Source organism: Trachinotus anak, unplaced genomic scaffold (genome assembly GCF_046630095.1).
Source record: "Trachinotus anak isolate AG129_WGS33_773 ecotype Australia unplaced genomic scaffold, CSIRO_AGI_Tana_v1 ptg000007l, whole genome shotgun sequence".
Taxonomy (NCBI): Eukaryota; Metazoa; Chordata; class Actinopteri; order Carangiformes; family Carangidae; genus Trachinotus; species Trachinotus anak.
Window position 1 is genome coordinate 10,264,884 of NW_027273858.1, and position 13,914 is coordinate 10,278,797.

A 13,914-nucleotide genomic window follows, 5' to 3' on the forward strand; every position below is an offset into this window, starting at 1 on the left:
CTGATGTGTAGTTACTCCATATATAACATGTGACCCTTGCAAACAAGCTATAGCCTTGCCCTGTTCTGTTCTATGAAGCGAGTGAGGGTGCGGGAAAATTGATTTTTGCAATAGGTTAGGTCGGGGAAGAGATCTGGGTGTTTAACATTGCACGTTTGTCTCTCCGAGAGGGCCAAGAGAGCTGCGCAGATAGACGGTAAACAAATATTTGACAGCAGCAGGACTGGATTTCCTCTGTGGTGTGTTTGCAGGGTGAGAGGCGGTGAACTGCAGGAGTTGTCTCGGCTCTTTAGTGCCCAGTTTGACGGTCTGCCTCCGTCCTCGGAGAGGAAGAGCTGCTGTAATTGGTTTCTCAATGAAGGATCATCAGCAGCTCCCCGGAGGCTTGGTGGACAGTAGCGTATCGCAGCTCCATCAATCGTCTGCTCCCCGGCTTTAAACGCCGCTTTGCTCTTGTCTTCAGAAATAAACAAGTGGGCAGTGAAGGGGGTTCTTGGAGCATCATCATTCTGCGCGTATTTAGACGGATTATTTGCGTCCGTTTTCGCAACCTGTGCGAGTACTACTGCTGGGAGTTACCAATCGCTCTGTCCACATCGCGGGGAATCGCGGCAAAGTTTAACACGGATTTCGACATGAGTGACCTGGAGGACGACTTTGCCAAGATCCTGCTGCTGAAGGAGGAGCGGATACGGGACTTGGAGAGGCGACTGGCGGACAGGGAAGACGAGATTCAAGAATTAAAGAGAAAATTGCACAAATGTCAGTCCGTTCTGCCCAGCGCTCAACTTATTGGACCGAGGACCCGCAGGGCGCAGGGCATCTCCGCGGAGCCGCAGACGCACCAGGACCTGTCGAGGCAGCCGTTTCGGAAATATGCCAAGTCCGACTGGTAAGACTGAAGGCGGTGTTGCTTCACTGTGGAAGCTTTGTGCCCCATCTTAAAATGTCTTTCTCGGTGTTTTTCCCCTTCCCACTACCAGAATAGAAATGTTTGCCATGAAGGATAAGAGTCGATGTAGGAAGCACAACTCTCTTCAGCAGGAATCTGTCTGAGAATTGATGTGCGGGTGCTGATTGTCCACTGTCTCTACTTTCAGACACACTTCTTGTGGCACTTTTGAGTCTTACCTCCGCACAGCTTCCCACAAAGCTTTTTTTTTTTGCTGTCTGTTTTCTACCTTTTCTCTCTCTTTTTTTTTTTCTTCTAAATGAAAGATGGAGATGTTTGCCGTGAATGGACGAGCACTTTCATTCTGGGGGGGGGGGCGGGGGGGGGGGCGATGACGCAGCTCAAAGGCGAGCTTCAGAAAGAGCTCCTAATTGATCAGATCCATCATGGCAGTCCCCGAGGACGCAGACGGGAGGAAGTGCGATGCATTATTGGCTTTTAGTAGCTGGACGCTGAGGACCCGAAGTGCATGTCTGAGGATATTTAATACTCCATTAGAAAACGCTTTGTTTGACCATATGCTTCCTTCATCACCTTTAGGTGCTCGTTTTTAGCTTCACAGTGTAGCTGGACTGGTTTTTAGGGCTTCATGTGAGGCATGTGCTTGAATGGCTGTCAGGGACTATCCCATACTTTCACTTTGTTTTTGTCTATTCAGCTTGATTTCGCTGTGAGCACCAAAAAGAAGAAAATCTTCATCTTTTAATTTCTTTTCTTCTCCATGTCCATGTCAGAATCACATCAGCATAAATTAGTTATACTGATATCACACACACACACACACACACACACTCACACTCACACTTCAACCTTCATTTGCATTCATAAATTGCAGACAGGACAGGCCCTTATTTGCACTCATGTAGCTCCAAACAAACACTGAAGTCCACAGAAAGAGTCGTGAGCCAAGAAGAATGAAATTCAAATACTTGAGCCTTGAGGTGGAAGGCGTCAAGAATGACCTGGGTTCACACACAGTTTATAATGAACAAGCTATATTCAAGACAGAAATAATCCAGTAGGCCATACCTAGTACCAATCATCTTTTGTCGGCCTTTATATAGGACCAGGGTTCATTCTGAGAATGGCCAAATTCTGCGTATACTCAGCTGATGGGGCTTGAATGGTCACTCACTGAGCACAGAGGCTGATTGCATGTAATCATACACTCAGCACAGCGAAACGGAAGCAAACCTGTTTGTGTTTGCAAAAAGCACTGGTGAGGTGACACTGTTGCTCCCGGTGCCAACGGGGTCTGGAGGGTCGGAGACGCTGTGACCCACCCCCCCGCCCCCCCATTGGAGTCAGGACGTGGCACCAGCCCGTTCATCGGATTACCGCAGCATGGAGCGGCGGATCCTATTTCTATTGATCTGCATAGGAAAAGGGCTGAACTGGATGGTTGGAGAGGTGAAATTTAAAGCGCAGAGGTGCTTTGAAGGACAGGAGGAGGGCCTTTTGATGATGGGAGGATGTGGGGATGCTACGCTGGACTAGAGAGAGTCTGAAATCTCCAGACACCTGCAGTTTACCAAGTAAACTCTGTTGCTGCTCAAACTTTAGGCCCGTCACCCTTCCCTTGAGGGAGGTTTTAAGGAAGACTACCCTGACTTCATTTGGTGTTTGAATTGAGAGAGTAGCACAAAAAAAAAAAAAAAAAAAAAAATTAGAAATAAAACTTGTGTTGCTTTATCTCATTTAAAGTCTCACAAGCTCACTGAAAACAGTTTGGCACTGTTCTGAGCTGCTGTCGCCTACATGTCAGTCGTTTCAATCACAGAACCAAGAGTTCATTTTACAGCCTCTCCTAAACACGCTGCATGGATATTACACAGCAGTGTGGGACGTGTTAGACACGTTTGGACTGAAGCAGAGGCTTGCCACCTTATCCTTATTTGCCTGAGTTGGTCCTATAACCCACCACAAGAGGGCAGCTGTGATCTTTTCCTCAGGCCAACTGTCTCAGTCTGGAGTTGCTCATATAGGCCACTGTTTGTAAGGGGAAGTTTGCTTTTCATCCCCACACCAAAAAACATCTATTTTCGCAGGCAAAGAAATCTGCCTGTCTCTGTCATCATGCCTGTGACCCACCGCCATATCCCTCTCCTCAGCACAGTAATTGCTGTTTTGGCCTCAGTTAACTCCACAACCTATTAGATTGGCAGTTTGTCCCCATCTGAATGTGTCCAGACCTCATGAGGCCAGATTCTTGGTGAGCTTCAGATGACTCAGTAATGTGGACAGACACCAAGATTGGATGATGAATGTGGAGCTGCTGCAGAGATTCTACACATTCTAGCACTTATTCAGTCCATCACTGAAAGAATCGTAGCCGGACATGGGTTTGGTAACGTGGACACACTTTAACAAGCATTATATGCCACTCAAAGCATAAACTGGGTTTAAATATATCATTGTACTCCACGCTTGTATTTGTACTTTTGTCCATGTGGACAAAATACACAAGTAGTCCAACACAACACAAGCAACACAGCCTCCTTTCCCACTAGATATGAAACCCGTTTGTTTATTTTTACATCAAGGTTCATTAAGTTTCCGTCACCGTCAACTTCCATTAAGGCTCCGACGCTCATCTATTTGTAACTCAGCAGCCTCGGGGCGAGTTACTGAGGAATGATAACATGGTTCTCCGAGCGGGGGCTTTCTCACTGAGTCCATCATTCATGTGAGACCAGCGCAGCTCTCTCCGGAGTGGCAGACTGCACTGTGCCACGGATTCCTGTAGGCGCCCTTCTCGCCATGCGCTCTCACCGGGTCGCAGCCTGACGCACTCGGGGAGGACGGTCCTCCGCTGTCACACCGCCGAGGGAGGGAGCGAGAGAGAGGAAGAGAGGGGGCAAACTTTGCTTGATTGTGGTTGAGACGCTTAATGGGTTCACCTTGGTAATCGCGGCGACCACCGAACATACCTTCGCTTCAATTCCCAACATCCGCTTGCGGAGGACAGCGGCGAGGAATCCCCCCACCCCCCTCAGGAGAGACAGGGGCTGCAACCTCTGAGGCTGTTCATGCCGGATAAAGTTTATGAGCAGCGTAGTAGAGGAGAGAGGGCAAAGGCTCGACCGCATACCTTTCGGTAAACTTATTGGGAAGTCGCTCGTCGCCGCAAACTGAAATGGGCACCTTGCGCGACCTCCAGTACGCGCTCCAGGAGAAGATTGAGGAGCTGCGGCAGAGGGACGCGCTCATCGACGAGCTGGAACTGGAGCTCGACCAGAAAGACGAGCTCATACAGAGGCTGCAAAACGAGCTGGACAAATACCGCTCCGTTATCAAACCGGCGACCCAGCAGGTCCACAAGCAAAATGAGCTGAACGAGCAGCAGCGGACGAAGAGGCAGGCAATTTCAGCCGAACCCACCGCCTTCGACATCCAAGACCTCAGCCATGTCACCCTGCCTTTCTACCCCAAAAGCCCACAGTAGGTGTCCAAACGATGGTGTCCACTTTTAATAATGCTCATTTCTGTTGTTGAACTCCGGCTCCAGCGAGAGTTCATTCACCTTTTGTCACCTTTCTGATTCCTGTGCCTAATTTTTCGTGTGGCGCAGCAGGTACGGCACCTGTAGCACATATGAATGAGGTGGTACTCTCTAACACACACACACACATACACACACACACACACACACACACACACACACACACACACACACACAGTGGATGTAAGGCTGACATGAAGAGAAATCGAAATCCATGCAGTGAAGGGGAATTATAGGTTTAGTGAGCTGGTGGGGGCAGCTCTGTGTAATGTACCAGTGCCTGTTTTATACAAGCTGTGATTCTTCAACAGGCAGTCTTACAGGCTCTCTGTGCATGTTTACCTTATGATTTGTCAAGAGCTTCTCTCTCTCTCTCTAACAAACACCTTTCTCCTGTTCAACTTGGTCTGCAACAAGAGGACTGATTCTCAATAGGAACTAGCTCTCCTTTGTGAAACAGTCCACCTGTATGTTTGGTTTTGAATTTAAGGGTTGTGCTACTATGAATCAATACACTTACCCCCCTGGTGGATAGGAAGAATACGTATACTTTTCATTTAATCAATACATTTTCAAAACTAGATCCAGCTTTGAAATGCATAGGGAGTCAGACAAATCGCTTAATATTGGAGTGCAGAATTGAGGCGTTCAACTTTAAATAGCTGATTTTTTTTACAGTACAGGTGTTTAATGCTCAGGAAGAAAAAAAAAACAAAACAAAAGCAACCATCAGATGTTGCAGGAAGATCAGATGTGTCAGATATGAATGTGATTATTCTGTTGTCATGCAAACAAACAAAGCTGCAAGGATTTCATCAAAGAAAATTCAAAAATGAAGGTTATTTATCTGAGCAGGAACAGGTCATTAGTCTCTGTTATACCTGTCAGTGCTATGAGTTGGAAGAAAACCCAGAAAGCAGACTGTGGTGTGCGTTTTTTTGGTGGTGCCTTGGAATGGCAGATGAGGAAAACACAACCGAATGACCATTTCATCAGTACAGTCATCGTCATTCTAAACATTTTACTGTATGTGTTCATTTCCATTAAGAGATTTCCCACAGAGGCTTTTAGTGATACCTTGACAGGTAAATATCAACTCTTCAGAAAACTGGTTGGTGGTTCTTCATTTTTTCCCGTATCCTGACATTTTTTTCCAGCAGTGAGTCTAATGTATCCGCCACTGTATATTTTCAATGCAGTCTTAAGTCAGTTGTGAAGGGAAATGGGTAGTTTGAGATTTGACAGTGGTTTTTATTGATTGCATGATTTCTGGCAATAATCCTTGAAAGGAAATTGAAAGGAAATTTCATGATGGAACAACAAATGTGCTTTTTGTTACCAAGAGGTCGGTTAAACTTCTTTTAAAGCCTCACAACTACAGCTTCAATTTTATGCACAGCGCCTGCCACATTGGTTCACACTCTCCATCTGAGACAGAATGACATTTTGTTCATTGCCTATATTTTAATGAGCTTATGCGCATAAGAAAATTATGATGGGAAAAAATACATTTGAATGCAAATGACTTGAGCGTGTTTGGGCTCTGTTCTCTTATTAGTTCAACATTATTATCATTATTCAATTTGTTTAGACAAATCTGCTAAAGAAAAAGTCAATGTTTTCTCTTGATATGGAACAATTAATTTGAAGTTATCTTGTTTTTGTGTGACTCCTCCAACTCATTTTTTGTTATTGCTCAATAGAGAATAAAGAGGTTTTTTTTTTTTTGCAAGATACACAAATGCTCTTATTGGATAAAAGTAGCTCCATTACATTCTCATTTTGTTTTGGTTATTGAAGTGTAGAGATAATGCCTCTTGGGTTTGGCTAAATGTTTATATTTTTCTCTCATTCTTCCCCACTTTATCTTCTTTACAAGGCCCATGCAGCGTTCCTTACTCATTCTCTATCCATCGCTCTCCCACAGGCTGCCTCTTTTTTTCTGTTAGCCTCTCCCACTTTTCTGCCACCCCTTTTCTTTTTCCTCCTAAACGAGCATATTTTCTCCTTTTAAGGAAGACTGGACTTGCTCAGCCCCAAACATCACTGGTGGATGAAGGCAAATATATCATCCTCACAAAGGGGAGGAAGGCAGATGTTTTTATAAGGGTCTGGTTGGGAGACGTTGCTCAATGTTGCCATCTGAGGCTCGGTTCGGGGGGTCCCGTTGAGGGTTGAAAAGGCCAGAAATCTCCTGGGTGTAAATGTAACAGAAACAGGGTCAATGAGGCACATTTCCAGAGGACTGAAGGTCAGCTTTGGGAAAATAACGGATTTCCAGTTTGTTCCTGTCAGATGTTAAACAGACGTTCATTTACATCACTTTTATTTACAACAGAAAACCAAATAACACACAAGAAAGGATTCTGCTAGCTCTGTGTTAAGTTAAGCCTATTTTGACGTATCATTAATTTGGGAATGATCAATCCAAAAAAACCCCTCCAAAAAAAGCACTTTACACCTTTATGACAGTTTACTCCCTAAAATCTAATTAATGTTGTCAAGATGAAATCCAAATGATCTTCTCCTCCTGCTGAAAAAGGGAGGAGAGTTTGTGAAGCACAGTGCGCATCTGAACACAGATTGAAGGGTGGGAATTTAAAAATAGGTGCGACTTCTCAATCTTCCCCTTTCAATTCACAGCAGTAGCTTGTTCTGACTCGCAAGGCCAGAATATCTAATATCTTCAAGATCATCCTGGTTGCGCTGTTGGAGCAGTTCAAAGCAATTGAAATCCTGCGACTTTGGATGCTTGTTACCCTTCTGTCCCATTCATAGTTTCTTCCCTAAAATACATTCTAGAAAATCAAGTCCACAAATGACAGGGGGGTCAGGGAAAATGACCTTGCTATAGGAAATCTGACTGATTGGCCTTTTGAGGCAAAAAATGCAATATAGTGGGATTTCTGACTAAAGAGTCGTATATCAATGTACAAGACATCTCTGAGACAATAGAATACTTTGTTCTGCTTGATTGTACTTTGTCTAAATAACTTAGGTAAGTAATCAGTGTTTGCGAATAGATAGTGACAAGTATCTAATGTAGGTCGTAAGTATTTGAGTTTCTCATTTTTATCCACCAGTATCACTGCTGCAAGAAATTCCCAGGCCTTTGAAACGCTAATTGAAAATTTGTCAGACTGCTGAATGCAAAACACACATTATGAGAACCATGTTATTGAGATCTTAATATGCTATTTGAGACTCAAGCCAAAACTAATCATTCAGCTGATGGTGTAAAATTGACACACTTGAAATCTGTAGATGCTTGCCAGGGTGGAAATTTGTATTTATGTGCCAGACGGTGATGGCTGCTTTTCAGTGGAGAGTGGTGTTTCTCACGGTTTTGGTAGTTTATAATCTGAAGGAGCAACAAAGTTTTTTTTAACAGATTAAAGTATCAAAGTGTGTCAATATATAATAGCGAGTCATTCATGTGACCTTAGAAGATCGCAGTGAATCCTTGAAGAGAATTAAGACACTGGCCATAAAACTTCACCTCACATACACATGAATGTTTGGAGGAATTCGTAGTACTTGGTTAAAAAAATAGACATGTGCAAGGTGCTCTGTAGTGGGGTTATTTGCCCTTTCAGCTATAAGCTCCTCAGGTGATCAGCATCAACAATGCTCCCAAAAATCAGTTTCTGAAAAGGGCACCAAGCACAAAAAGGCAAGGCAAAGGCAAGAGGCAGTTTACCGGTGCCTTTGAATCCTACTAGCAGGAGACAGAGAGTGAGTTCTCTCTGTCTTTTTTATGAATTAGGTTATAAAGCTTCCCCTCTCAGTAGGAGGGGACTCCTTGTTGGATTAGGCCTGATACATATTATTAACCTCATTCATCCAGCTGACACTCTGTCTCAAAATCAGCCACACAGCACTCAGGCAAGCAACTCAAGACCCTGGTGATGACATGCTTCAATGAATGAGTGATCTTGACTCAATGTTCAGGATCTGGTCCGCCTCAGATTTCTCTCCCATCTCCTGACACAGCCTCGTATCAGAGAGGATCAGACTGACGCTCACTTTGATGGTTTCAAACTTTATTGCATCTGGCCTGCGTTCACCTGTTGTCAACACATGGGCACCTTTTATGAACAAATGCCTCTCCTCTGCCTGTGGTACATCAACATCATCTAATGTGTACCTCTTGATGTAAATGCTTATTTTTAACATATGTCTACTGTCATGATGTTGTCTAATTTTATTTGCCCTACATTTCCTTTTAGCCCACCTGCGCAGGAAGCTGCACCTTGATGACTGCACATTAGGTTTACAGCTAATTACATTCACTCCCTTGCTTACATAGTCATTGCAGGAAATACTTACCTGTGGAATGTCCTGATGACTCGGAAGTCTGAAGGCCGGTTTGGCTTTTAGAGGTGCATCCCTGAATAGAAATAATCTGCCTCCATTAGACACAGACTTTGCTATTTATTGACTTGTTCTAGCATTTGGAGGGAATAAAAAGGCTCAACCTTGATGTCTTTGAAATAGGATAGATTTTGTGAAAAGCTACTGAATGACTGTTTGAATGAGACTTTAAATGCCTTAGAAATAATCAAAAAAACCCTGCCTGGTCAACATCCTTCACTGGATTTTACAGCGTTCGTGATCCATTTAGGCTCTTGTAATAATGTCTCTATCTTCTTCTCACTCATTATGTATTTCGACAACAAAGAAACACCAATGGCATATGAGTTTGTGTTGCTACAGCTCAGTGTTATACAATAATGGTCTCATTTTGTTTAACCTTGTCTCCAGGTCCAAGGATCTGATCAAGGAAGCCATCTTGGACAATGACTTCATGAAGAATCTGGAGCTGTCGCAGATCCAGGAGATTGTGGACTGCATGTACCCTGTGGAGTATGGAAAGGACAGCTGTATCATTAAGGAGGGCGATGTGGGCTCACTGGTCTACGTCATGGAAGGTAAAATAACACGTGCACAGAGGTAAAATGTTTATCCTGCAGAAGCCCAAATCTATTTAAATGAAAACCTTGGGCAGAAAGAGTAGAATAAGTCTAAAAAGAAGTAAATATTTTTTCTCTTTTTTTAATGATTTAACTGAATCTGCAGAGCTCTGTCTGGAGACCTTTAAAACCTTGTCATGACAATGATGAGGAAAAAAAAAGAAAGTGCATTACTGATGGTTTTCTGCAGGGCACTGAACTAGAACTCAAACTGCGACACTTTGTGATGCTGTAAGATTTACTCATGTCCCACTGATTTTATTTTGTCTGATGCTGCGTGCCGGCTGTGTCCTTCATGTTTCATTGTTTTTAGCAGCATTGTTGCAGCATGTGTCTGACAGCATACAGAGTGTGAAAGCTCCGATGAAAGTAGTAACAGCACAACGTCCACACTGGTGCTGATGGGATTTGTGAAAAGGCATATTTACTACATGATTTGTGACAAGTGATACTGGAATGAAATGTTCAGTGGCCCATTGTCTCTGACACATACGCCCATAGATCTGACTTGTATTGTGCCTGCACAATATAATTGATCATTTATAGAGGTGAATTTGACCATTCACAGACATTACCCAGATCAAAATATAGAATTATAGAACATATAAATTACTTTTATGGCTTGCTTTCTCTCTACAACCTTTATAACTTGACTTTGACATATAGTTGCATGGGCAGTGCAACTAATAAGGATTAATATGTTTTAAAACCTAAACAACACCAACACAATAAAGAAACTGATAAGCAATATTCTTTAAATGTATTGGTTGTATATAGACACTGGCATTTAAAGGTTAATATTTTTCAAGGAAGAATACTGATAATGGTTTTGGTCCTATTGTTTTATGTTGGCCGCCTACTTTGATTATTGGCAAGACATTTCCTGGATGACCATTCAGCCAAATATTGTTAAAAACGGATCTGTGGCAAGGTACATTTAAAATAATGAGACCGCAATTTTACCAAAGTAAGAGAGACTTTTTTTTTAGTTTACTTCTTTCACAAATCTCTGCTGTGCTTGGCTTTCGTAAAGCAGAGACAGGTAGGATATGTCATGTCTGAGAGGACTCCAGAGACAGGCAGTGTGTCTGTTTGGAGGCCAACAAAAATGTTATGGCTGCTTTCTGTCATCATTGTGGTCTTTAGTGAGTCACTGTGCCTGAAATCAAAAACATTTTGTGGCCTGTCTAAGAACCATGACTTTAAAGGTTATTGCATAAGGGAGATGACTCAGTTAAGCTCAGTCAGATAAGTATAATTATATAAAGTACAATAGAAACAAAAATATAAATGCACTGTTAGATCAATAAAAATGTTGTTAGAATTAACTTTTTAGCCACGCTGGCAATGTGGCTCTAGGGATGGCAACAGCGATCGGTCCGCCACTTTGGTCCAGACTGAAATATTTCAACAAATATTGGATGGATTTACATCACATTGTGTGCAGACATTCAAGGCGCCAGGAGGATGAAACCTACTGATGTTTTGACCAAATACCTGCTAAACTAATTCCCATAAGCATCAGCCTCAGTTATACTTATTAGTAAAGGTTAGCATGCTAACATACTAAACCAAAATGGTGACCATGTTAAACATTAGATTTGCAGCATGTTAACATTGTCATTGTGAGCATGCCTGCCCCAATACCCACAGTAGATTTGAGTGATAAATACCTGTACCTTTTTACCTAAGTAGGATTGAAATGCAGCACTTTCACCTATAATGGATTATTTTTGCATTGTGGTATTGGTACTTTCGCTTAAGTAAAGGATCTCAGTTCTTCTTCCACACATCCGTATTGCAAGAAGGACATCACTTGTCAACCTTATCTGCAGAGTGCAGAGAGAAGTCAGATATGTAAAGAGGCTTCCATGTAACTGGCATAATGCAAATGAAATGCAAAATACAGCTGTGGACGGTACAATAGTGACCTGAGGTGAAATTTGGAAGTTTGGGAAGGTGTTGCATGAAGTGACAGAGTCAGGGATTGTTTTTGTAATTTACTGACGACCACTGGCAGACATTAGAAGCCACATTATTGATTAGTGTTAGAATTCAAGACTTGTGGATGAAAAAAGGAAAAAGAAACATGAAAGTGGTATAAAACTCTTTGGTCTTCTATTAAATACTTGTCACACGTACTTTAGGTAGCGAGTAAATTTCAACCTCCCCCTGTGATGAAGGCTATGTGAGATGATTGTCCCAGAGGTGACTCGTCATGCTAGGTCACAAATGAGCAAGCATCTCACTGACATGATGAATAGGTTCCTCTTCAGTGCTACAAAAGAAAGGAAACGAAAGATACAAATCTGTAAGAGAAATAATTGTTGAGGGGCTTTGTGATTTCCTCTCTGACAGTGACAGAAGAAGGACCTGCAGTGTAACTGGAAATGTGGCTTTAATTTAACAGTGGTCATATGCCACTCATATCAAATGTTTGGTTAATTATTCTCCATTTTCAAATCCTTAGGGTAGGCTTAATGTATTTATCTTCAATGAACATCATCTAACTCTTTTCTATTCCACGCTCTGCGTCTTTTCTGTCTCTCTCCCATGTCCTAGTGTGTTCCTTGCATGCAGTTTTCATCCTAACTGTCCCTGGCCTTGACTTGTTTTGCATAAAAAACAAATTTTAAAAGCATTAGTCCAAGGGGCAGTAACTTTGTGCCAAGGTCTGTGGAAACCCACCACAGTTCACTTTTTAATCCACGCTGACAAGATGTCTGCCTGTGCCGTGTCATGTTGAACACACAGCTTCATCAGCTCAACATTGTACATCATTTTCCTAGCAAATGACATGCTCACAGCTCAGGCAGTGGTGTCATTTCATATTGATACACTGCAGGCTAATCATTAACATGTTGCCATGGAGCTGACATCATTTATCATGCAACATGTAGCCATATAAAACACAAGTAAACTACTCCAATTATATTAATAATAATAATGATAATGATAATGATGATAATAACATAATGGTGCATTACATCATTGCTCTCACTTCAAAGGTTTTTTTTTGTAAATTTTAAGAGCATATGTTTTTTCCCCCCCGTGAGAGACTAGACTGATATTCCAGAGAATATCCCAGCTTCCCTTTTTAAACAAGCTCAGAGTAGTTAGCCTTTGTTGCTGATGCACCTGATAATTAAAGATCAGACAAAACAGGAGCAGTAGAAACTGAATGGATCCTGGCACTGGCTTGCTGCTCTGATGAGGCCGCCTGCTTTGCCGTAGCTGCTGTAATGAATGTTTGTTGTGTTGGTCGCTTCCACTAGACTGTAACTGACATTGGGTCTCTTTAAAATATAGATTACAGCTGAGACAAAAGCTCACGTTTCCATGGAGATGAGATGAGGTTTTTGATTGGCTGTGTCATCCTTGAAGACCCGTACAGGTGGCTAATGATAATAATAGTTAGTGTAATTATATCCAATTGGTATTAAGTATTTCACAGATAGTAAAAAAAAACAAAAAACAAACAAAAAAAAACACAACAACACGCTCTGGTTCTACCTGTCCTTTAGAAACATGTTGGACTAAAAGTGTTGACAATTTTTAAAGTAATTTTGTTTAAGGCGTCTCACACACACACACACATCTAAGCCTTTGTGTTGAGAATAGGGATTTTACGAAATGTATGGATGCCATAAACATACAAACACTAACAATAACAACAATACAAAAATAGTTTTGTATTGTTAACCACAATTAAATCATATTTTAAGTTTAACTTCACATTGCACATGAGTTATGGTAAGTAACATTTTCATTATTGATCAATCTGCCACAATTTTCTTTCTTTTTTTGTTTTCCATTTTTGACTAAAAAATTGCTCAAATGATTAATCAAGTATCACATTTTTTGGTGTTGTTAATGTGACAGTAAAATTTATGCTTTTCTCTCTGCACCTAAATATGGTTTGGATAAAAAAGCTTAACTGAGCAGGTTTCTTCTGTTTGACAACTTTATTGTGGTAACAGGAAGTCTCTCCTGCTTGCATATATATTTGATATTATATTCACTTAGAGTTCTACTTTGTCTTGTATATTTCACCCTGTCTGAGAATGAAATTTACAAAAACAAAACAAAACAAAACAAAAAAAGCTTAGCCAGGAGGATGCAGAAATACGTGACACTGAGTTTGAAATATGTATTGTTTGTCTGTTTGTCATATTTTAGGGAGATCTACCTGTCTGACCTAATTGTATATTTTACTAGCTTTATAATCCTCCCTGTAAAAGTGTACAAGTGTTCTTTATGTCCTCCCTGTACGAGTGCACAGGGTGGACATAAAGAGGCGTGGGGAGAGTAAGGAGACACTGGCAATGTTACAGTATTAGTATGAGTTACATAAAAAACTCACAACTTGTGCTCACAGCACATTGATGGTTTCTTTGACAGGCTACTATATTCAATGCAACCATTGACGCATTGTAGACCTTTTTATTCAGGTGGAAGTGTTCAGGGGATTTGAGAATACACACAGG

General features: G+C 41.8%; 1 protein-coding gene across 2 annotated transcripts in view; it reads left to right on the top strand.

Moving 5' to 3' along the window:
- Window positions 1–374: 374 nt before the first annotated feature.
- Window positions 375–13,914, top strand: part of LOC139622810 (cGMP-dependent protein kinase 1) — a 77,740-nt gene continuing 64,200 nt past the window's right edge. Inside the window, exons 1-2 of one of the 2 annotated variants that reach the window (XM_071480416.1) lie at window positions 375–892; window positions 9,219–9,385. In XM_071480416.1, coding sequence (XP_071336517.1) covers window positions 636–892; window positions 9,219–9,385 — 424 coding nt within the window. In that variant the 5' untranslated portion in view covers window positions 375–635. Of the gene's footprint in view, window positions 893–3,945; window positions 4,394–9,218; window positions 9,386–13,914 lie in introns of those variants that run through there. The other variant, XM_071480415.1, reaches the window with a different exon arrangement.